This window comes from Peromyscus maniculatus, chromosome 4 (genome assembly GCF_049852395.1).
Source record: "Peromyscus maniculatus bairdii isolate BWxNUB_F1_BW_parent chromosome 4, HU_Pman_BW_mat_3.1, whole genome shotgun sequence".
NCBI lineage: Eukaryota > Metazoa > Chordata > Mammalia > Rodentia > Cricetidae > Peromyscus > Peromyscus maniculatus.
In genome coordinates this window covers 27256442-27279011 of record NC_134855.1, presented here as the reverse complement: position 1 = coordinate 27279011, position 22570 = coordinate 27256442, and the positions used below count along the sequence as shown (strand labels likewise).

The window sequence follows — 22570 nt, the reverse complement described above, 5'->3', positions numbered from 1 at the left end:
AATCTTAATTTTACAAATACTTAGTTCTGGATCTTCCCTTCCACTAGAGAAATCTTGCATGGGACTCAGGAAATTGTTAACTAGGCAAGTTTTCTCTGATACTGTTGTCTGATTTAAATCTGTATGTATGGGAGGATGTTCTTTGTCATTTGTAATCTATATTATTCCTTTTCCCACTCTGTTCTGGATTTTAACATCTGGCCACTTGGTTTACTTCTCAGTGCCTCACAGACATTCCTCTTATATAGCTCTTGAGCTAATAGTCTTATTCCATGATGTTTTTGAGAGATTTGAATGCAGTTGTTTGTAGCTGAAGTTTTCCTGGTCCCACCCAGCTCCCACGGTTCCAAAGTCTCGAGTAAACTCTCAGTGGCTTATATTACTTATAAACTGTATGGCTGTGGAAGGCTTCTTGCTATCCAGTTCTTATATCTTAAATTAACCCATTTCTGTTAGTCTATAAGTTGCCACGTGGCTTGTGGCTTACTGGTACTTTACATCTTGTTTCTCATAGTGGCAGCAGCTGGCAGCATCTCCTGACTCAGCCTTCCTCCTCCCAGCATTCTCCTCTCTGCTTATCCCGCTCTACTGTACTTCCTGCCTGGCTACTGGCCAATCAGCGTTTTATTTATCAATCAATCAGAGCAACATATTCACAGCATACAGAAAGACATCCCCAGCAGTTGTTCATATTTAAATGTCTTCATTTTCATTGATTTTTATTATTTCTGTGCCTATTAACTGTTTTCCTAAGGTGACTTTACAGCCAAGTCACCTAGTCATCTAACTATGTTTCATTGTGAGTGTCTATAACTGTAAATAGTTTTAAATTCATAGGTTCTACATCTTGGGATGCAACCACAAATGAAAATTAAACAAAATAAAACAGTGGCATTTATATTGAGCATAAATAGGCTTGTATTTGTTATTCCCTTAATAATGCAGTATGATAGTTACCTAGTTCTGTTGCTGTAATAAAATACTCTGACCAAAATCAACTTGATGTGAAAAGGATTTATGTGGCTTAAAGGTTAGAATCCATATTAGGAAGCCAAGACACGAACTGGAAGGCAGGAAGTGAAACAGAGACCATGAATGAATGTTGCTTACTAGCTTGTTCATTGTGCTTTCTTATACATCCCAGGTCTACCTGCCCAGACCTGGCTCAGCTAGGCTCTCCCACTTCAATCATTAATCAAGAAAACGCCCCTACCAACATGCTGATAGAACAATTTGATTGAGGTAGTTCCTCAGTTGAAAGCCTATCTTTCTAGGTGACTCTAGTTTGTGTCTAGTTGGAAAAAACTAACACAAAAATCTGTTTACATATCATTTACATTGTCTTAGGCGGTGCAGTATAAGTAATTCAGAGATATACAGAAATGTGCATTGGTGGTACAAAATACTGTACCTTTTCATATCAGGATAGTATTTCTCCATATTTTCTTTGTCTAAGGTAGTTCCTTGACTCAGTCTCCTATAGACACAGTAATATAATTAGAGAATGATATGAGTTTCTGGTGAAACACTAGTCTAGATTATTTAAAAAGTGGATACAATTTACGCCAGGCAGTGGTGGTGCACGCCTTTAATCCCATCACTAGAGAGGCAGAGGCAGGTGTATCTCTGAGTTCGAGGCCAGCCTGGTCTACAGGGTGAGATCAAGGAAAGGTGTGAAACTACACAGAGAAACCCTGTCTTGAAAAAAAACAAAAAAAAAGTGGATACAATTTGATGATAGGATGGCTCAGCTCTAGTTTTGTTATGAGGTAAAGGTATCTGATTGGTCTTATAGCCTCAAAGTAAAGAATTCAGCTTAGTCACATACAATTAGGTAGACATTTATTCAGAGAGAGACTGGGTGCCTCAAACAAAAGACTGAGGTAGCAACTCATTGAATCCTTCATGTTTTATGAATATTTGTGGATGGCATGATCATGAGGTAGTATCTTCCTCCTGGCAAATCATGGTGAACCAAATCTCCCTCTTAGGTTGTTTATTTCCTATGATCCTTTTGAAACATCCAGACACCAGGCTCTTTTGAGGATGCAGACCCTTAATTAGTATGTGAAAATCTCCTGGCACCTTAGTTTCTGATATGGTGGGAAGAACTAACTTCAGCTTCAAGAATGTTTAGCCACAAAGAGTCATTTGTCCACTAGGAAACACTTACCAAGACACTTCCGTTTTCTCGGTTCCTTCATGCCTAACTGTATCCAAGCTGCATACCAAGATATTAGGTACAACTGTAGTTTTCCTTGTTACCTTCAGGTGTGACTACATGACCCTATATTCCCTGCTTTCTCGTTTGTTTTGTTTTGCTCTGTTTTCAGACTTTATAGCCCCCAACCAAACTTAAGTGGCACATCGTAAGTGATGATCTCTTTTCTTGTGACAGGCTTACAGCTTTAGTGTTTGAAGGAGAGCTACCACTGTTAGGGCTTGCAGCTCTTAGTTTCATTCCTTAGGACAGTCATGTTGTGCTGCCTCCCTGGTTTTAATAAAATGTACAGACTCGGAAAGTCTGTCAGCACCATGGCCAGAGTCCCCTTTTGGGTGGGTATGTGGTAAAGGTGGTTTGGGGAGCTAGCCACTACTTCAGTGCTGACATTGCAGCAAGTTGTTTGTTTAAGATACACCTATAGTTTTGACAAGCCTTTTAAAAGCAATAGAAAGTGGAGATTTAACTAGAAAAATAGGTTTACTGAGAGATGAAATTTCAAGAGACAGTCTATAGCTTATTCCTGAAATTTAGACATTTTTGAGTTGAAAGAAGCAAAACATCTCTACTAGAAGTAAAAATACTTAGTTTTCTGTGGTTTTTGCTATTGTTTGGGGAGTTTTAGTTCATCTTTATATTTGTTAGGATTTTTTTTTAGAGATCTTAAGTAATTTTTTGACAGTATCGTACAGTGTCTTTTGGTAGTATGTTCTTGTTTTTATAACCCACTCTGTCATATTTGTGCTGTTCATGTACTCTTGATTGTGGGGCCATCTGCTGGAGACTGGCCAACCTACTAGGAACAAATTACTCTACCTCTCCTAGAATCTGTCAACTGTCCTTGCTTCTCAGCCAGAGGTGGGGCTCATGAACCCCTTTCCATCTTGTGTTAGAATGCTAACTGGCTTGATCTTGTCCTGATAACCTCAGCTGCCATGAGTTGATGAATATAGGAGTTCTACTCTGGTCCTCCCTTGCCCTCTGGCTCTTAAGAATCATTCCATGCCTTCTTCTGAGATGGTTTCTGAACTTCGGGAAAGAGTTATGATATGAACTCCAACCACTCACTTGCCATTGGCACTTGGGCCAGTTGTGAGTTTCTCCATTAACCACCATCTGCTACACAAAGAAACTTTCTGATGAGGTCTCAGTGCTATATTAATTACGAGAGAGGAATTTAGGGGGCAGTTTGACGCAGTGTCCATATAGTGGAATAGTAGAAATAGGTTCACTCCTGGGAGTTCCCCAACCATAGGTTCTTGACTGTATATACCGTATTAGGTATGTGCCTTCTATAGAGTGGGTCTTAAATCTAGTCCATGATATTTGTGCCACTAAGACTCCCATGTTCATAGCTTGCCATGCTGGTCAGTATTTTGTTACTGTTTTTGTTTTGACTTGTATAAGGAAAAGGAAACTTGGTACCAGTCAGATTACTTGTGAAAAATTATGCAAGTGTTGCTGTATCTTTCCATGCTCTGTCACTTTTCAGTTCACTCTTCATCTAATGTTTTGTTCAGTGCTGTTTCTTTACCTTCCTTTGAGTCCCAATTCTCTAGAATTGACTGTTTTATGTCTTGCTTGGAGCAAAGAGCCCTATTGGCCTCTATATTTCTTTATCCATTGGTGTCTTCTTAATGTACCTCAGTTTAGTTTTGCAAAGTAGTTTGTATTGAATTGTTGATTATTACTTCCCTCTTGAAGTCTCTTCCCTTGTGTGATAGTTAATCTCTGTGTCACCATGGAAATACACTTCAGGTTTAGATCACTATGGAAACATACTCTACGTGTATCTATGAGGGTGTTCCCAGAAAAATTTTAACTACAAAGGGAAGACCCATTGTGAATGTGGGTGCCACCATTCCATGTGTTAGAGTCCCATATGGAATAGAAAGGAGAAAGAAAGGGGAACATGAGCTAAGAAGTAGCATTCATCACCTACTTCTGGCTACAATGCTTATACACTGGCATGTGCTGTGGGATGTCTTTCTGTATGCTATGAATATGTGTTGCTCTGATTGGTTGATAAATAAAGTAGCATTAGTCTATGGCAAAGCAGCTTAGAGCAGGCGGGAAATCCAAGCAGATACAGAGAGAAGAAAGGAGATGAAGGGGAGATGCCAGTTGCCACCAAAGAAGCATCAAGATGCCAGCAGACTGGTAATGCCATGGCCATGTGGCAACTTATAGATTAATTGAAATGGGTAAAGTTATAAGAGCCAGCTAGCAAGAAGCCTGCCATAGGCCATACAGTTTGTAAATAATATTAAGCCTCTGTGTGTTTACTTGGGACCAAGCAGTTGCAGGGTGCGGGTGGGAGAGATTTGTCCGGACTGCTGGCTGGGAGGGACACAGGAAGTCTTTCAGCTACAGGCATGTGTTGCCTCAAGCTCCTCCCACCATGCCTTCTACTCCATTGGGGTTGTACCATTCAAAAGAAACCTTCCTCTAAGCTGCTTCATAGTTATTTCGCTACAGGCATGTGTTGCCTCAAGCTCCTCCCACCATGCCTTCTACTCCATTGGGGTTGTACCATTCAAAAGAAACCTTCCTCTAAGCTGCTTCATAGTTATTTCTTCTCAGCTAGAAGAGAAATAACAAATGCACCTTGTTTTCTAGATTGCTGGGGTCTCTTGTACATTCAGACCTTAGTGCCTCTTTTTTCATTGTTCCTTTTCCATCTACTGCTTTAATATTTATAATGGAATGCTCACTTCTTGACTACATCTTACTCTTCACAGGCACTCTGCGCACCCCTCTACTCCAATAGCTCATCTTTATCATCTTGTTAAATCTTTTTTTTTCCGTTATCAATGAAGGCTTCATCACACAAGTCTTCTGTAAATGTCTCCATCTTCCCCACAGTTGGAATTGGCTCCAGTTAGGCTTTCTTTTTTTCTCTCTATACTACCCCTTTGCAAATAACTGTACTTAAAGAATATGATGACTCCCTTTTTTGTCACTGTGCCATGATTTTACCTCTGCTCATGTTCTTATAGCACTTCATAATTTCCCATTACATTCTTTTAATACTTCCCCTTTTTTTCAAGTATAATAACTATTCTCTGCTTTGGCTACATTCTGTTTGACCATCCCACTAGTTGACTATATCGTTTCCCCTTATTAGATTGGAAATTTCAGATTATGAAGGGGAGTATTTTTCTGTTCGCTATGAATATGTGTTTCTCTGATTGGTTAATAAAGCCGTTTGGCTTATGACAAGGCAGCTTAGAGGCAGGCGGAAAATTCAAAGGGAGAGACAGGAAGAAAGGGAGGGGGCGCCAGCGAGCCACCCAAGGAGCAACATGTAATGGGACGCAGGTAAAGCCATGGAACATATGGTTATACATAGATTTATAGTTGTGGGCTAATTTAAGATACAGAACTATCTAGCTAAAAGCTTGGGCCATGGCCATTCAGTTATAATTAATATAAGCCTCTGTGTATTTACTTGGGGGACACGAGTGGGAGAAATTTGTCCAGACCACTGGCAGGCCAAGACACAGGAAATTAATCCCCAATTTTGATTTATTTTATTGTTTTGTTTTGTTTTAGTGTCTCTCAGAAGACTCAACTGTGTGTGAAGTTCTACAGAAACATTTCAATGTCAACAAAAACTTACGGTCATTACATATGCTATTGGTTTGTATTGTTTAAATTTGTTTCTTTTTGCCTGATCTGAAAACCAAAAACTATACCTATTAATGGAATGTCTTATGTCTTATACATCCATACACGTATAATCTGTATTTTTAACACTGTGAAGTGCCCTCAAACTGTTTTCAATAATAGCTATACTATTCCTACATTCCTACCAATGGTATGTAAGTCAAGAGTACTGCTTACATCTTGATATCAAATTTTAAACTTACAGATGCATTTAGGGCGAAATCGCATATTTATTACATTGACTCTGCTGATATTTGGATATAATACACAGTGTTAGTTACTGTTTGATTGGTTTCATTGATACTTTACAGATCCAGTACATATTTTAAGTGTATAATACTTTAGTGTCTCACTTTCTTTGAAACAGTTGTAAATGCTATTTGTAAATGCTATTTGTAAATTTTAGCACATTCAGTCTTGCTGAACTCTCAGACTTCTATTTTTGAGATTTTCTATGTGGACATACTCAGATTATCCACAAATAGGTTCATTTTCTTGTTCCCTTTCTGGTCTTCTCTTTTTCTTTTATCTATTGCCATGACTTGGTGGCTCAGAGTGGTGAGAGTGGGCATCTTTCTTTGTTGCCATTTTAAGAGGAAGGCATTCAGTATTTTAGTACGACATAAATTTTAGTTGTAAGGTTTCTTGTACATGTTCATTGTTAACTTCTTTTTCATGCCTAACTTGAGTTTATTATAAATGTCTTAGATTTTTGTCAAATGCTAAATCACTGGATATGATCATGTTTTTCTTTCATGAATAACATGTTAGATATTACATTGATTTTTCTTTTAAGGTGTTTTCTTGTTTCTTTTTTTTCTTTTATTCTTCTGGTGGGAGAGGCTCATGCCAATGTGTATACATAATGTCGAAGCCAATCAAATACTAAATTTTTTTTAAAATTAATGAACTTCATGCATTAATAAATTTGAAATTAGTCTGATATTTTAGAAAAGTATGACACATGCCTTCCCTCAAAGTATTTGTCTTTTTGTTTCTGTTTATTTTCAATAACAGGAATGAGTAATAGTGACCATTTATTAAGTAGCACATCTGATCTGCCCAGTAACCAGTTAGTTTTCTATATAATACCTTACCTTTTCACAATAATCATTTCCCTTTATCCTTATGTGTTTCTTCTTCCCCTTGAAAAAATTGGAACACCCTAGTTAAAAATTCTTAAACAGCTAGTAGATGGCTGGCTCAGCTCTAGGGTGCTTGGCTGTAAGTTTAAGTAAGCCAGATCAAACCAAAATAAAAGTCCACATTTAATGAGCCATGTGCTTTGGGGTGGACTCTCAAGCTCCACAGAAGTGAGGCAGGGGAGAGAGGAGGAGAAATCACATGGCAGGTCTGGGGACTGGAGCTTAAATACCCTGGAGGTGCAGTCTTGAGTAGGCCCTGAGGAGGAGCCACCACTTGGTGGGCTTTCGGAGAATGGCAGAGTTGGGAATAGGGGTGGGGTGGGGAGTGAGGCCAAAGCAGAGCTTCCAGCTGAATACTTATGGCATGCTTCATGTGTTTCTACCACATTGTATTTACTGATTCTTCTTCCCTTTTCTTGTCTTTACTGAAGAATGTTGTCTTTCTCCAAATAAGTTTCCTATCTCATTAGTTTAAATCCCTCTAACAATTGGCTATAATAAAATGGATTAGAAATCTTACATTAAAGATCTATGAATTCATCCGGTAGTTTGAATGTAATTGCTCCCATAAGCTGATTGGTATTGCTACTGTTAGGGGGTGTGGCTTTGTTGGAGTAGGTGTGACCTTGTTGGAGGAAGTGTGTCACTATGGAGGTGGGCTTTGAGGTCTCATATATACTCAAGCCACACCTTGTGGCTCAGACCACTTCTTGTTGCTTGTGAGTCAAGATATAAGAACTCTCAGCTCTTTCTCTAACACCATTATCTGCCTGCATGCTGCCTTTCTTCCTACCATGATGATAATGGACTAAACCTCTGAACTGTAAGCAAGCCACACAATTAAATGTTTTCCTTTATAAGAGTTGCCATGGTCGTGGTGTCTCTTCACAGCAATAAAAACCCTAAGACACCATCCATCCACACATACATAAAGATGTATAAGACAACATGTAAGAAATTTCTTTTCTTACTGCAACCTTGTTTATCATTACGAAAAATGAAAATGGCAGATGTTTATCAACAGGAAATGAGTAATTGTGGGTATATACAAAGGAGCTCAATAGAAAATGAATGAACTAGAATTGAAATCACAGTGCAGATAAATTCTCTTCATAAATTTTCATGAGAAGATAAGTTCTGAAACTGGATTGCATATTTTATAGAAAGCTTGAAAGTTAAATTGTGTTATCTAGTTATACCTTCAGAGTAGAGAATTGCAAAGTTTATATGAGTACATTAATATATTCTTGGCTATTTTGAGGCAAAGGGTACAGTACAATCAGGAACACAGTGCCTTCAACTCTATAAAAGTTATTTTATAAAATAATAGTATGGTATATTATATAGATAGATTATTCTGTTTCTTTTTTAAGAAATGTAATAAGCAGAAAAAAAATAGAAAAAGAGCCACAAATGGTCAGAGTCTCAACTTGTACAATGAAGTCTAATCTCTTGTTTTTAACTTAACTGTGGAGTATCTGAAGTGCACATTTAACCTAATGCTATGTGTTTATATCTGCTACATCTACAAACACTAAATACTTATATTCAACACATAAATTAATACAGTGAAATTGTTAATTGAGGTGAAAACTTAGTCCCAGGAGCTGGTTATTTGCTTGTGGAAAACTAAGTGAAGAAGATAGTTGTATCCAGTGTTAAAATTGTTTTCAAAATTGCTTACTTTTAAACTATTACTTACCTTTACACATTATTTGTAGAAATTTGTACAACACATAGGTATAGGTGACTGAGTTTTAAATAGTATTCTTATTTTCAGTTTCTTCTTGTTGAACATTTCTTTTAATGCTTTTCTTTTGGACAGTAAGTAAATACAATTCAAGTGCAAAGTCATAGAGACGGCAGCATCATTTTCATGGAGCAAAGTTTGAGGTTAACTTTCTCTAGTTTCTTATAAGAATAAACTATAATTTTTTTAATTGCTCTAGAATATCTCCAAAGTATTCAAGTAAATAAGTAGTTTTTAATACATCTCTCTTTAGATGCTTGCTTTAAATCGAGTAACAGTATCACATCCATTTATGACTTCAGCAGATCTGATGGAGGCACAGCATTTGTGTAGCTTGGATTCTAAAGCAAGTATTGTACATGGTGAGAAACGGCTTTGTTAGTCTTTCTTTTAACTTTTGGATTTTAAAAGTTTGGATTTAGATATTTTCCAAAATTATAATTAGTATTGAGCATGGCGCATTGTGTAGAGAGTACTTCATATTCCTACAGCTTTTTAGTACTGTGCAGTGTATTATCACAGTTACTTAAAGTGAAAGAAGCTATATTCTACCTCCCATGCCAATGGCAATTCCAGGTAGGGCTACTGAAAATGTTCTCCTTGCTTACCCTAAGTGCTACTGTATTTGTTGGTATTTTGTCATTTGAGGTTCACCCTCCCTTTTGAAAATGGAACATTTTTCTCTCCAGTGGATGGGGGTGGGGAGGTAGAGGATATGCACACAGTTTTAGATATAATTTCCAAAACTTCTCTGCATAAATGCCTCCCAAAAGCATGTTATTTGAAATTGCATGATAATCACAATTTCTGCTGTTTGTTGCGGGCCATATAGCATCAAACTTTTCATACTTATAACACATCCCTTTAAGTTTAGAAAGATCTTTTATTTTGCAGATCCTTCCCACACCGCAACCCCCCCCCCAAAAAAAAAAAAACCAATAACAACTATGTTCAGGGAAGTTAAAAGACTTACTTGTGTTTTTATAGATAATAGTGTTTGGAATACTTTTAAATAAAGGGAATCCCAACCTCCTCTACCCTTCAAAGCCTTGACCATATATTATAGTAATTATTTTCTGGAGCACGATCATTTCAGTGTCATACTGCTCAAGAGTTTATCTCCTTTATTACAGGTCTATCAGTCTTGGAAATCTGTCTTATAATAGCAATGAAACATTTAAATGACATCTATGAAGAAGAGCCCTTTAATTTTCAAATGGTCTATAATGGTGAGATGAAAAGTTCGCCATTTCTTCCAGATTTCTTCCCTGCTTCTTGTTGGAGAGTACTAATATTCTCATTGCTTTCTTTGCAGAGTTTCAGAAATTTATTCAAAGAAAGGCTCATTCTGTTTATAACTTTGAGAAACCTGTGGTCATGAAGGTATGGTTTGACTTGCTTATAGTTTTCATCAGATCCAACTTCATTTTTTTATATATTTCATAACTTTTTGAATGTTTGGGTATTTCATTAGAGAAATTCTTAATTCTATAGGCAGCCTGTTTTGGAGTTTTTGAAGATACATTGCCCTCTACTGTCTGTTCTTAGCACTTGCATACTGAAAAGGAACTATGTTGCCTTATATTACAACTGTAATCACAAATGTTAAGTTTTATTTGTGGTAAGTTATCAGTTTACAATTTGACAATGATATCCTACAGTATACTCCTCCACTCCAAAGAAAATCGGAATCACATTATATAGTCTTAGGTTTTCTAGTAGACATAGGAAATAAAAGATCAGATAACTTGTAACAATATAACTCAGTCTATTAAAAATATTTTCAAATCTATGATTAAATATTTCATGAAGTATTTTCTTTTATATTTTTTAAATTTGGCATATTTATACAAAATTACAAAATAGGTCCCAATTTAATAAATATGCATTAGACATTTGTTCCTTTAAATTTATTAAATACATAGCTAAAAAAGTAGATTTACATTAAAATCATACCAAATATACTCATTTTTCTAAATAATTCAGTCTCAGAGTTTTTAAGTTTATAGTTAATGAAAACTAAATAAAATATAAATACAGACCCACATATTTTAAGGGCTTGATTGTCCATTGTTGGCACAGTGGTGTAGAGGGGTGCATATGGAAATAAAAATCTTTATTTTTTAAGCAGTGGAAGCCTGATCCTTTGGCTTACTTATAAAGCATAATCCAAATTTCTTTTCCTGTAGCCATTTTTACAAGTGAGCACAGTCTTACCAGTTCTTCGAGCAGCACCAGTCGTAGGATGGATTTTTCCCCTAACCTCCTGACTGGTTGTCTCCTGTAGTTGTGAAAAGGGCATTTGGGCATGTTTAGGAATAATTTATAGCTGCTTTTTTGTACCTTTTAAAATAGGGTCTATTCCGCAACTTGGAAATATTTTTTCAGTTTTGTTCAGCTATGTATGCCTGAAGAATCTAATATTTTCTCATTTTTCAAAATGAATGGCATTTGAGCTTTTTTTCTTAAATTAGAACTTTTATGATAAACAATGTATTCTAGTGATACTTTTCACAGTGAACTGTAAGAATCAAATGCTCAAGAATCTACTTGAGTGTGTCACTGTTTTAGTATGTCATCGGTGTAGTTTTTTCTTTCCTTAATAACAAACCTAGAGTTATCAGGGTTCTAAAAGTAATATATGAGTTATAGAGTAAGAGGAAGCAAACAATTAAGAGCTCTGTTAAAGTGACTAAGAGGAACATGGACAGGAACTTGATTGACTAGGGATAAAATGAACATTCCACCACCCCCAGGTCTGGACCACACTTTACAGGGTCTTTTGCTTATGGTAGGCTTTATAGTGTTCTGGGCCTTTTTTATCTCTCCCTGTGTTACAGTTGGTAAACTGTTTTATTCTTTAATTTTTATTTATGCTTTATTGAAAGTATTTATTTTCATACAATGTATTCCAGTCATGGATTCCCCTACCTCAGATTCTTCCCACCTCATCACCCTTCCAACACCATGCCTTTCTCTGTCTCTCTTCCCCCCTCCCCTCTTTTCCCCCCTCTTTCCCCAACTCCATGCCTTTTTTCTCTCTCCCCAGCTCCACGCCTTCTTTGTCTCCTCCCTCAAGACAAGCAAGGATAAAACAAAATGAACAAACTGACAAACAATGAAATAGCAGGGGAAAGCACACATCTAGGCAGAGACACAAACAGAACCCATACAAACAAAATTGGAAACCATGATATACAAGCAAAAGACCAGTTGTTGGGACTAAAAAAAAAAATCTCCAAATACGTTTGAGTTCATTTTGTGTTGGCCATCTGCTACTGGCCATGGTCCCTGCCCTTAAGTGAGGTTGGTATACTGAGACTCCCTTAGAAAAGCACATTTTTCCTTTGTGAGAGGTTGTTAATTGGGGATAGCTTCCTGGTTGGGGATGAGAGATCATGTCTACTTCCCCATCTTAGCACTTGGACCCCATCTGGCTTGGACCTGTGCATGTTGTGTGCTGGCTGTCACAGCCTTTTGGAGTTCTGTTGTTTCTGGAAGACACTGTTTCCTTGGTATCCATTCCCTGTCTCTTAAAATCTTCTTTTGCCTCCTTTTCAGTTTCCTTGAGCCCTAAGGTGAGGGGGTTGATAAAAAAAAGTCCTATTTCAGACAGTGTCCCAAGGTCTTCTCTCTGCACTTTGTCCAGATGTGGGTCTCTATTAGTTCCCATCTACTGCAGGAGAAAGCTTCTTTGACCATGGCTAAGTTGACACTGATCTATTGCTGTACAGCTGTTTAACTTGAATGTACAGTAAGGCTTTGTTGAGACTGAAACAAACTGCAATTTTTAGTAACCTATTTAGTTAGTCTTCTCAGATTCTTAGGTTTTTAATATCAAAGTAGTAGACAAAAGACGGGAGCTACATAGCTCAGAATTAGAATGTGGAAGGTGCAGGTTTAGGTACAGTATCCAGCACTTACTAGAAAAGAAGAACCTATGATAAGGACCAGCCTAGAAACAAAACATTATCATTGTTAAGATTCAGGTAAAATTAACAATGTAGTTTTTATGGATTTGATTAAACTTGGGGTTTGGGCAACTACCGTTTTGTTTAGTGGTGGTAGGCGGCCAGCCCTTTATACTGCTGAGGTAAATTCCCATCCCTAAAAGTTATTTTAACTATATTTGTATCTTTCCTGTTCTCTTCCGTTCTTTTTTTTCTTTCTTTCTTCCTCCCCTGTCTGTCATGAACAAAGTTGGAGTTCATTAAGAAGATTTTATAACCCAGGTATGGTGGCGCACACCTTTAATCCCAGCACGAGCAGAGGCAGGAAGATCTCTGAGTTTAAGGACAGCTGGAGCTACACAGGGAAACCCTGTCTTGAAAAAAAAAATGTAAAAATAAAATAAAGATTTTAATATAAATTCAAGTATGGAAGGATGCACTTGGGGAAAAGATATTTCAAATGTGCTGATTTCTCTTCCTTTTTTTAAAACCTGTCACTGTTTCCCAGCTTGCTTAAACCAGTAACTACCCTGGATTTGACATTTTTCTCCTTTAGTCTAAGCTCTGTCTTTTATCTTTCAGGCATTTGAGCATTTACAACAGTTGGAATTAATAAAACCCATGGAAAGAACTTCAGTGAATTCACAGAGAGAATACCAGCTAGTGAAACTACTTTTGGATAATACTCAAATTATGAATGCTCTACAGAAGTACTCCAACTGCCCTACAGATGTCAGACAGTGGGCAACATCCTCACTCAGCTGGCTTTGAACATTTTAAGTACATTTCTGTAAAGAACTAAAAGCTACTGCCCTTTAACAAGATATGTTATTACATTCCTTGTTTATAAATATTATTTATGAGAAACTTGCACTTATTATCTTGGCTACGTGTTGAATCATGACTGCATATACACACAATTCCCTTGATTTAAATTGCACTACATGAGTAGCAATTCAAACAAATAAAATGTGACTATTTTAGGGATAGTCCATATGATGATTTGATACTCTTGTAGAATGTATGTGGTCCATTGGAAAAGGTTATTTCAACTAAGCACTCAGTTTACCAGATGTAATCCTAAGCAGTCAGGAGACAACAAGGACCAGAAATTACATGAGGATTATTTCAGCTACAGGAGGAGCCTGTAGAGATTGGAGTTGGGTTTGGTTTTGCTGTGTACATTGGAATTTTGAGTCCTATCCAGATTACAAGTGTTCTAGTTCAGTAGACTGGCCCACTTGTGCTGAGTGAGGAGAGTTTGGAAGGGGTCCAAACAACTCAGCATTTTCTTCTCTGAATGCCTTATCAGAATCTCTTGTAGGGATTTTTTAAGCATACATTCTGGATCTACTTTAGTTCAGAAGGGATCAGAATTTGCCATCTAACATGTACCTTAAAGGATTCCTGGAAACTGCTTCTACAAATAATGAGAAGTGTTTGCAGTGTTAGCTATTGGCTTCAAAAAGGAATTCCCTAAGAACATAGAATGTCAGTCAAAGGTCCACATCATAAATTCATAGACCTAAAAGTAAAAGAGCTTGAGGTTTAAGATGGAACTTAATCATTCCCTGGCTTCATTTGTTCAAGAATATTTGATTGCATATTTGGTCATACTAAGGTTTTATAAAATATATAACCCATCTGTGTGCAATTTACAAAGTATTTAACTGCAGAACTAATTGTATTACAGATTAGAAAACTACACTAGTGGTAGTGTCCAGGATTACAGTATGGAAAAATGTCTGGTGTGACCTAGAATGAAGCTTGGTTTGACTAACACTAAAGCTCATGTTATTAAAAACTAAAACTCAACAACACATTCTTTACTGATTTTAGAGGATATTTTAGTAATTTGGCTCTTAAGAAATCTCAAATGCAAGATTTCTATGCATTCAAATACCACGTCATAAAAACCCATAGCCTTTCCTTTCCTACAATAAAATGTTTAGCATTCTGTCTTAAGACATTTTTTTCCAGCCATATCTCATTAAATCTAAGGCTTGCATAGCAGTTTAATGACATAGTCCACACACACATTTTCTGAGGTGATTAATTTTTCCAAAATATTTAACATGTTAGTATTGCTACTGAATAAAAGCAAAATTTTCCTATTAAAAAAATTGTAGCAGCAGGACAAAGTGTCTATAGTCCTACCATGTAGGAGACTTGTTAAAAGAGAATCAAGCATTTGTGGCCAGCCTGGGCTATATATCAAGAGCTTTTCTCAAGAAAGAAAAGTAATAAAATAACATGAGAATTTCAAACTTATTTAGATACTGCTTAAAAGCTGAGTCCTCTGCTTTCCTGTCTGGGTAACACCTAGAGAAGATCTAGTTGAACAGTGTATTCAACTTTAAAATCAGGCAAGGTAAATTTTTATTTTTAATCATTGTGAAAAAAAATGAAGCAGTAATAACTATGAAGGTCATATAAGTATAGGCATATATTGCAAGAAGCTTTTTAGCTAGATTCACTTCATACATTGTTTAAGCTACATTATTAAATCTAATTTTAAAAAAGTGAGTTTCTAAAAACTTGAAGAATAATGTATGGCATGGAAGTGTACAACTGTAACATAATCCACAACTTCAGAGGTGGAAGCAAGATCAGTAGCTACTTTCAGGAGCTAGTTCCAAACTAGCCTGAGTTGTCTAAAACAAAATGAATGTGAACAGAAAGTACGACTTGAAAATTCTATGCAATGAAGAAAAATACTGAAAATCAAGAACTCAAGACTCCTTTGGGTCAACAGATGGAAAAACAACTTAGGCTTCTTCCATGTGCCCTACTGAAACTTGGATCTTGTTTAAAAGGCATCTCTGATTTATATGCAGACACATGTCTCTGAGAAATTAAAATCTGTTTTTCAAACTTCCATATGGTAATGTCTTATATGGGAAGGACACGTTACCTACTGATCTAAAGAATTAGACATTGAAGAAGGTGCAGTTGAAAACGGAGTTTCTGTAGTGGTCGTGCATATTCCACCATTGCCTTTTGATTTGACTTAAGACGACTGGGGGTTCTTTCAAAGCAGTAATCTAAGTTGCCTTCACCTTTGTCCTGTGAGCACAGAATCCGATGAAATGCACTCACTTTAACAATAAGCCTCTGGACTCTTTCCATGGGCAGTAAGGACCAACAGACACTTGGGTAGAAATAGTCTGATTAGACAACAATGGAAGGAAAAATGCCCTAATTCACAAACCTCCCTGCTTTTATGACTCTACCCTTGAAAGTCTCAAGGCAGAAACTTCACTATAAATTGGAAAACTATTACCCTCTTTAAGAATGTACATAGCTAAAGAAAAACTGCATGTGCAAATACCATATTCATTTTTTATTTAACATGGGGATGGAATGGGGATAGCATACATTTTATTTGTACAATATTTAACAATCACTTATTCAAGGTGGGATTTTATGGGGATTTTTTTCGTTTTTATCTTTCTGTTAAATACTTGCAGAAAAAAAAGATAGCAAGTACAATATGACAGTAGTACAACAACCTGTGCCCAAAACACTGACAAGAAATACAGAGTAAAGCTAAAATAATTGTTTACCAATATTTTGAGAGGTAACAAATAGGGAGATACGGGTTGAGACTGCATAAAAAACGTACTGCTGGTTGAATATCTGAGGTAAATGATGTTTAATCAAGATGCTACTTGTATCTTTGTCCATAAATTGTAAATAATTTTATGCACATTATACCAAATGTTCCTAAAAAGTAATTTTTCAAAAAAGTAAAAAAGAGAAACTGGAAAATAGCTGATGAAGCATTTTTTTAAAAAACAGTAATCAGTCTATTCCACTAAACTACCATCGATCTGGTGAGGGTTTGTTCCCGACCATTTGAATTTTACTTAAACGTGACTATTACCTAAGGATAAGAAAAGGGGATATAAGCAATGTTTTCATAATTTTGTGACACATGATTCTAGTTTTAAATTCAAAGGTGTTGGATTTTGTTTTTTTCTTTTTCCTGGTTATATTTTCAGGTTATCACCACGAAAGATAGTGCAAGTTCATGGGACCAATCATTGAGGCACAGTCTCTGTTCTGGAATTCACAAGGTACCTGTAATAAAACGTCCAAACAAGAATCACAAATCACATGCTATAACTCCTAGCATCTAAAATACATACAAGATCTGTGCAGGGCATAGATAGACTTCAAATAAATTCAAACACTGGTTAATCCATCAGTCCTATGGCAGTTGATCATAAAGCATTTCTCACAGGAGATCTGGGCAAGGTAGAGTAAGTAAGAGCAGCAGTTCTGGTGGGTATCAGAAAGGCAAAGTACAAGACATCATGAGGAGCACCATACACAAAGTTACAGGGGTCTAAGTTTGCCATCTCCCTAAAAAAAAAGTTTTCATTCTTTGATCTTCCTTTTTCAGTGTCCCTATCTCAAACTTTTTATCTGCCCACTCTGCACTTACTGTAAACCAAACACTAAAATGCCCTGCAAAAGAAAGTTTTAACAAGACTAGGTATAAGAACAGGTAGTCACTGGAACATTCTTACTTTACTGCTTATAAAAAAGGCTTTCTGTTAATGTAGTTCTCAAGAGAATACAAGTTTTAAAATTGATAAGCTAGATTTAATTACAATACCCAAGATTTCTTTAAAAAAAAAAAAAAAAAAAAGTTTCCCTAGCATGAAGACAAAGCATTTTCTATCATGAACCAGTCTTGGTAACATTTTATCTGTAGTGCTCTCCTAAGCCAGACAGCCACAATATCCCTCATTTATCACTTTTAAAAAGAGGTTGAATGTTTACAATCAGCAGAAATCTGTTTATGGAGATTAACAATTTCCTTGTATGCACATTCTCTTATGGTTATCCTTGATTAGTTTACAAGTGGAAGCAAACCTAAATCAAGAATTTAAGAGGCCAAATATGTAGAAATCAGAACAGTGAACACTGAATTAGGCAATCTTAGGAATACAGTGAGACCTTGGGTACAAAGACAAAGCACAATTCTCTATGGGGTGTGGCATACAGACACAACGAATGCTATTACTCTCCCCTCCCTGCTTAGAGTATGTTGACCTATGTATTGTTTATAATTAATTCAGTCTTCCCAGAGATTAGTGCACATTTTATGTAAAATGTAGTGTATGATGTCTTAACCATCTGAAGATAATGCATTCACAGTGAGCTCCTGATAGTAACATGTAAAAAGTTTATAAAATTAATGTATGGATGTTAAAGTGACTCGACAAAAATGTATATAACATAATACTGGCTATTTGTTGGTAATCTTAAAATTCAGGGAATCTTTCACTTGGGCTTGTATAAGTTTGAGGAAGAAGCCAATTATATTCTAATGTTACATTGTTTGAAAAGCACTCTGGTACCTACTTGCCATCAATTCCATTTTCTTTTAGCAAGGATAAGGCATGAACTATCTAGAGTTAGCTGTAAAGTAACTTGGGGGAGGCTAGGCTGTGTTCCTTATACCACCACTGGTTACCTCTAAATGTCATTGCATATTTTAAGTTATAAGTTCAACTTGTTATCCCTGATTTGATTTAAAGCAGTAATATCTGAAATCTGTGCTTAAAGGTCAGTATCTCTATCCAAAGACAATTCTCTTCACATCACAGACATCAAATATTACACTTGACAAGATGGCACCACACAGTATAGTGATAGTTACACGTCTCAAAGCAGAGTGAGGAATTCTGAGTAATGACACTTCCTGAGGTGATCCTAAAACAGTGATAAGAATATCCCACACACTGTTTGGTAAAAGAAGAAATACACCACAATTTTACATATATAAATAGGAAAAAAAAATCTATTTTTAAAAGATAAAATGAAGAGCTTTCCAGTGTCACAGCTCACTTAAAATTTTTTAAATCATGCTTTATGTTTTCAAATATTTCCCAAACACAGCACACCTTAAAGAAAAAAGTACTACTTAAGTATGCAATACTTTGGGACCTGGATATAAGATGAAGGGAAGGAAGGGAAATGACACCATTTTTTTTTCTATTTCAAAAACAGTACTTTGTTTTCCCTAAATTACAAGCCAGTACAAGAAAAGCTAAAACACTGCTTTACAAATAGCCACTTACTATTGGCACTAAGCATAGCTTACCATTTTTTCTTAAATAACACAGTGAATTTGTTAATACCTTGTTATAAAACATGGATTGATTTATTCAAATTTTGTTAGTGTTTTCAATTTTATAATTTAGCAACCGTGGAACTGAGGTATACCTTGTTGAGGGAGGTTAAAGTAATGCTTGGAAGCCTCTTTACTGTACCCCACTTTGATGACTTTATGTACACAGAACAGCAGCACACTACACATTCACAAGCTGTGTCATGTTGGCATTACAATAGTCATTTATAGAAACAACAGCAAATGCAATAAAAAGTTACCCTTTTAAAATCTGAAATGAAAAGTTTTTGATTTAAAAAAAATAGCAGTAGTTCATTTAAGGAATTAGTGTCTTCTGACAGACATTAAGAAATCTGATGTCAGTTTTCAAATACTTGATTAGCCAGGTCCAAAAGATCCTTGATTTGGAGAGGGCCACATTCTTCGTGTACATTTTTCAGAAGTTCTTGACAGTTTGCAGCTTTTCCCTTCGACTCCCCTTCGGATCTGTGCTGCAGACGATGCAGTAAATCTCCCAGAGCCATGCGTTCCACAAGGGGCCGCTTGTGTACATGTCCGGGAGGCATCCTACTCATTTCACACAGAAAATACACTAAGCAGTTTCCTTAGCTTAGCAGCTCCAGTTCAGAGTCCCAATTCTCAGTGTGTACAGATGGTGCCACCATCATAGACTAGATTCTTTGGGAGGAAAGTCAACGTTTGTCACCATTGTGACCACTGTTACAATGTCCTCTGTAGTAATGATATTTGTTAGTCTTTGCATCTGGGTAATTCTTTCACCTACACATCCAGCTGATAACCTGGCTTCTGCATCGTGATCCCAACATTCTTCTATCGTTTCACAGAGCATTGCCATTCCCTAAAAGGAGAAGAACAGTCAAACATAACAGCTATTGTCTCCTGATAGGAAACAGGCTAACACTGTCATAAAGAAATAGTGATTTTCATGGGTCATAACTTCAAGATCAGCCAAGTTTGATCAGCACTCACTCTGGCTCTTTTTTTTTTTTTAATGATTTATTTTTATTTATATGTAAACTGTTCTTTCTGCAAGTCTGCTGTACACCAGAAGAGGGCATCAGATCTCATTATAGATGGTTGTGAGCCGCCATGTAGTTGCTGGGAATTGAACTCAGGACCTCTGGAAGAGCAGACAGTGCTCTTAACCACTGAGCCATCTCTCCAGCCCACTCTGGCTCTTTTTAATGGACTCATTATGGTTGGCCTCAAACTCTTGATCCTTCTGCCTCAAGCACATGAGATACCGTGGCTGGATCAAAACTCACTTTTATTGAAAGTCATTTTGCATACCAGCAAAATAAATTACTTTTCCAAGCATTAGGGATCCACAACATGAATATGTTTTTAAGTTCCAAAAATCTTGTATTCATAAATCCGATCATTTCAATGCTTGACCTTTTCAAGGAGACTTGCAACTAAGTCTAATGTGGGTACCAATTTTATTTTTTTTTATTTATTTATTTATTTATTTATTTATTTTATCATTTTCTTAGTTGATAGTGGCATTTCTCCCTTGCAGTTAAAATTAAAAGGTCACCCTTGAAGAATCAATCTCTGGTTTCAGGGTGTAGTTACTTATTGCCATTTGGGTTTCTAGTTATATTAACACCAAATTACCAACAAAATTCTATGCTGTTCTGCCTGCTCTAACTGTAAAGTCAAGTCTTGAAAGCCTGAATGAAATGAGTAAGACTTCATAGAGCAGAGAAAACTGAGTGCTTAATAAGTGTTAAGATGGCATCCATTAGAAGGTAATGATCAGCAAGACTATCCAGCTTCCCATGGACCAGGCATTTGTTTCCTCATGGAACTTTCAAACCAGGAGATACTTGCTTGAACTTAACTAGACCGCTGAGGGAAGAGCCTTCTCTGCAAGACTCTGTGACTTTAGACAAAGCCCTAATTATGCCTTTGAACTCCAGTACAAAACTGCTGTGTGAAGATCACTGTCCCAGAAGAGAAATGTGCACATAACAGATACACTAGTCTCTGGAAAAAGAAATGTTTTCTTGAAATTTCAAATAGAAAATTGCATAAACTTACTGCATGTTTCTGCCAATAATCTCTTAAAACAGGCCTCTTTTTTTTATGCACAACAACTTCCTGCATATCTTCAAGAGACGGATGCTGGCCAATTTCCTCCTCAAATGGTAACATGTATTCATCTACAGGTCCTGAAATGTAAGAAGAAGAAAACCATTTTAATTCTTCCTGACTAGTATAAGCTCCTCCAATTCTGCACTCTATGAGGAAAGAGATGAACCCCCCCAAACTTGTATCACAAGGGAACCAGAATCTAACTGTGAGAAATCAAAAGGTCTGTTTTCAGGAGTTTTTTGATGGCTGCTTGTTTTGGACAGGGTCAAGCTAAATAGTTTTGGCTGGCTCCAAATTCTTGATCTTCACAATCAGCCTCAACAGGCTGTTTTGGAACACATATGCTGAATGTCCATGTTTATATATGACAAGGATTGTCAATATTTAGAAATCAAAGCTATAATCCTCTTTTCCATTTCCAGCAATTTCTATCAGAACGTTACCATTCATAGTGTCAGCACCTCTGGAGACTCAGTGCTTCACCTAGTATACTTCTCTGTGGTATGTTCAAATACCTTCCATGAGGAATTAGTGCACTTTGCGATTTTCTGTCTTCTCTCACAAGCATATTTATAATACTTATAAATAATGCTATTTATTTTTATATTTAAATCACAAGCTCACTTCAACCAGAATTCTTATCATGTCAAAATGTACCCTCATGACAAAATTTATTCAGTAACATAAACAACTTGTTCTTGGATCTCAGACAGGAATGTGCATTTAGGAGTTAATAACTGATGTTCAATAGATTCTTATTCAGAGTAGACACACCTACATTTTTACTATTATTTTATCTCCAAGTGAAGGTGGCATGTGCTCTATTTTGTAAATAAGATAGCTCAGAAAGTTAATAAGATTTTGCACAGAGGTATCTGACTATTCTATAGTAGAGCTGAAATCTGAATCTTATCTGAAGTCTTTTTATCTATATTTTTCCCCTCAACACAACAGGTCACTTGGCAGTATCATTCACCAGAGAGAAGTCGATGTACATAGATGAGCCTTATGCAAAGTATTCAAATATACCAAATTCACCAGGCAGTGGTGGCACATGCCTTTAATCCCAGTACTCAGGAGGCGGAGCCAGGTGGATCTCTGTGAGTTCGAGGCCAGCCTGGTCTACAGAGCGAGATCCAGGACAGGCACCAAAACTACATGGAGAAACCTTGTCTCGAAAAGCCAAAAATAAATAAATAAATGAATAAAATAAAAAATACACACACACACACACACACCAAATACTTCAAACATAATACCATGAACTGAAAGAGGCACTGACTCAACCTTGTACACGTGCTTTAGGAAGCATCTTTTATTATTACTACACTTAGTGTGTGTGTGTGTGTGTACGTGTGTGTATATTCCACAACATGCATAGAGAGTTCAGAGGACAACTTGCAAGGAAGGGTAGGCTAGGCTCTCACCATATAAGACCCAGGATCAAAATGAGGTCATGAGCACTGCCCACTAAACCATTTCCCCAGCCCTGTGGGAACACTGTGAGAGATGAAGGACTATGTTAGCACTTCTAGTACTTAGTACTGACATCTTCAATTTCAAGGTTCACAG

General features: G+C 36.6%; 2 protein-coding genes across 7 annotated transcripts in view; one reads left to right on the top strand and one right to left on the bottom strand.

The window, feature by feature from the left end:
• The window catches only part of Orc4 (origin recognition complex subunit 4), a 45306-nt gene extending 29693 nt beyond the window's left edge, over positions 1 to 15613 (top strand). For all 6 annotated transcript variants that reach the window (XM_015993055.3, XM_015993053.3, XM_076569430.1 and 3 more), the window contains 5 exons: positions 5777 to 5863; positions 9039 to 9147; positions 9919 to 10014; positions 10101 to 10168; positions 13318 to 15613. In XM_015993055.3, the coding sequence (XP_015848541.1) occupies positions 5777 to 5863; positions 9039 to 9147; positions 9919 to 10014; positions 10101 to 10168; positions 13318 to 13506 (549 nt within the window). In that variant the 3' untranslated portion in view covers positions 13507 to 15613. The remainder of the gene's footprint in view (positions 1 to 5776; positions 5864 to 9038; positions 9148 to 9918; positions 10015 to 10100; positions 10169 to 13317) is intronic.
• Positions 15614 to 16051: 438 nt separating this feature from the next.
• The window catches only part of Acvr2a (activin A receptor type 2A), an 80052-nt gene continuing 73533 nt past the window's right edge, over positions 16052 to 22570 (bottom strand). The window contains exons 10-11 of the mRNA XM_006974291.4: positions 20945 to 21075; positions 16052 to 19739 (exon numbers count right to left, since the gene is read on the bottom strand). Of these exons, the coding sequence (XP_006974353.1) occupies positions 19545 to 19739; positions 20945 to 21075 (326 nt within the window). The 3' untranslated portion in view covers positions 16052 to 19544. The remainder of the gene's footprint in view (positions 19740 to 20944; positions 21076 to 22570) is intronic.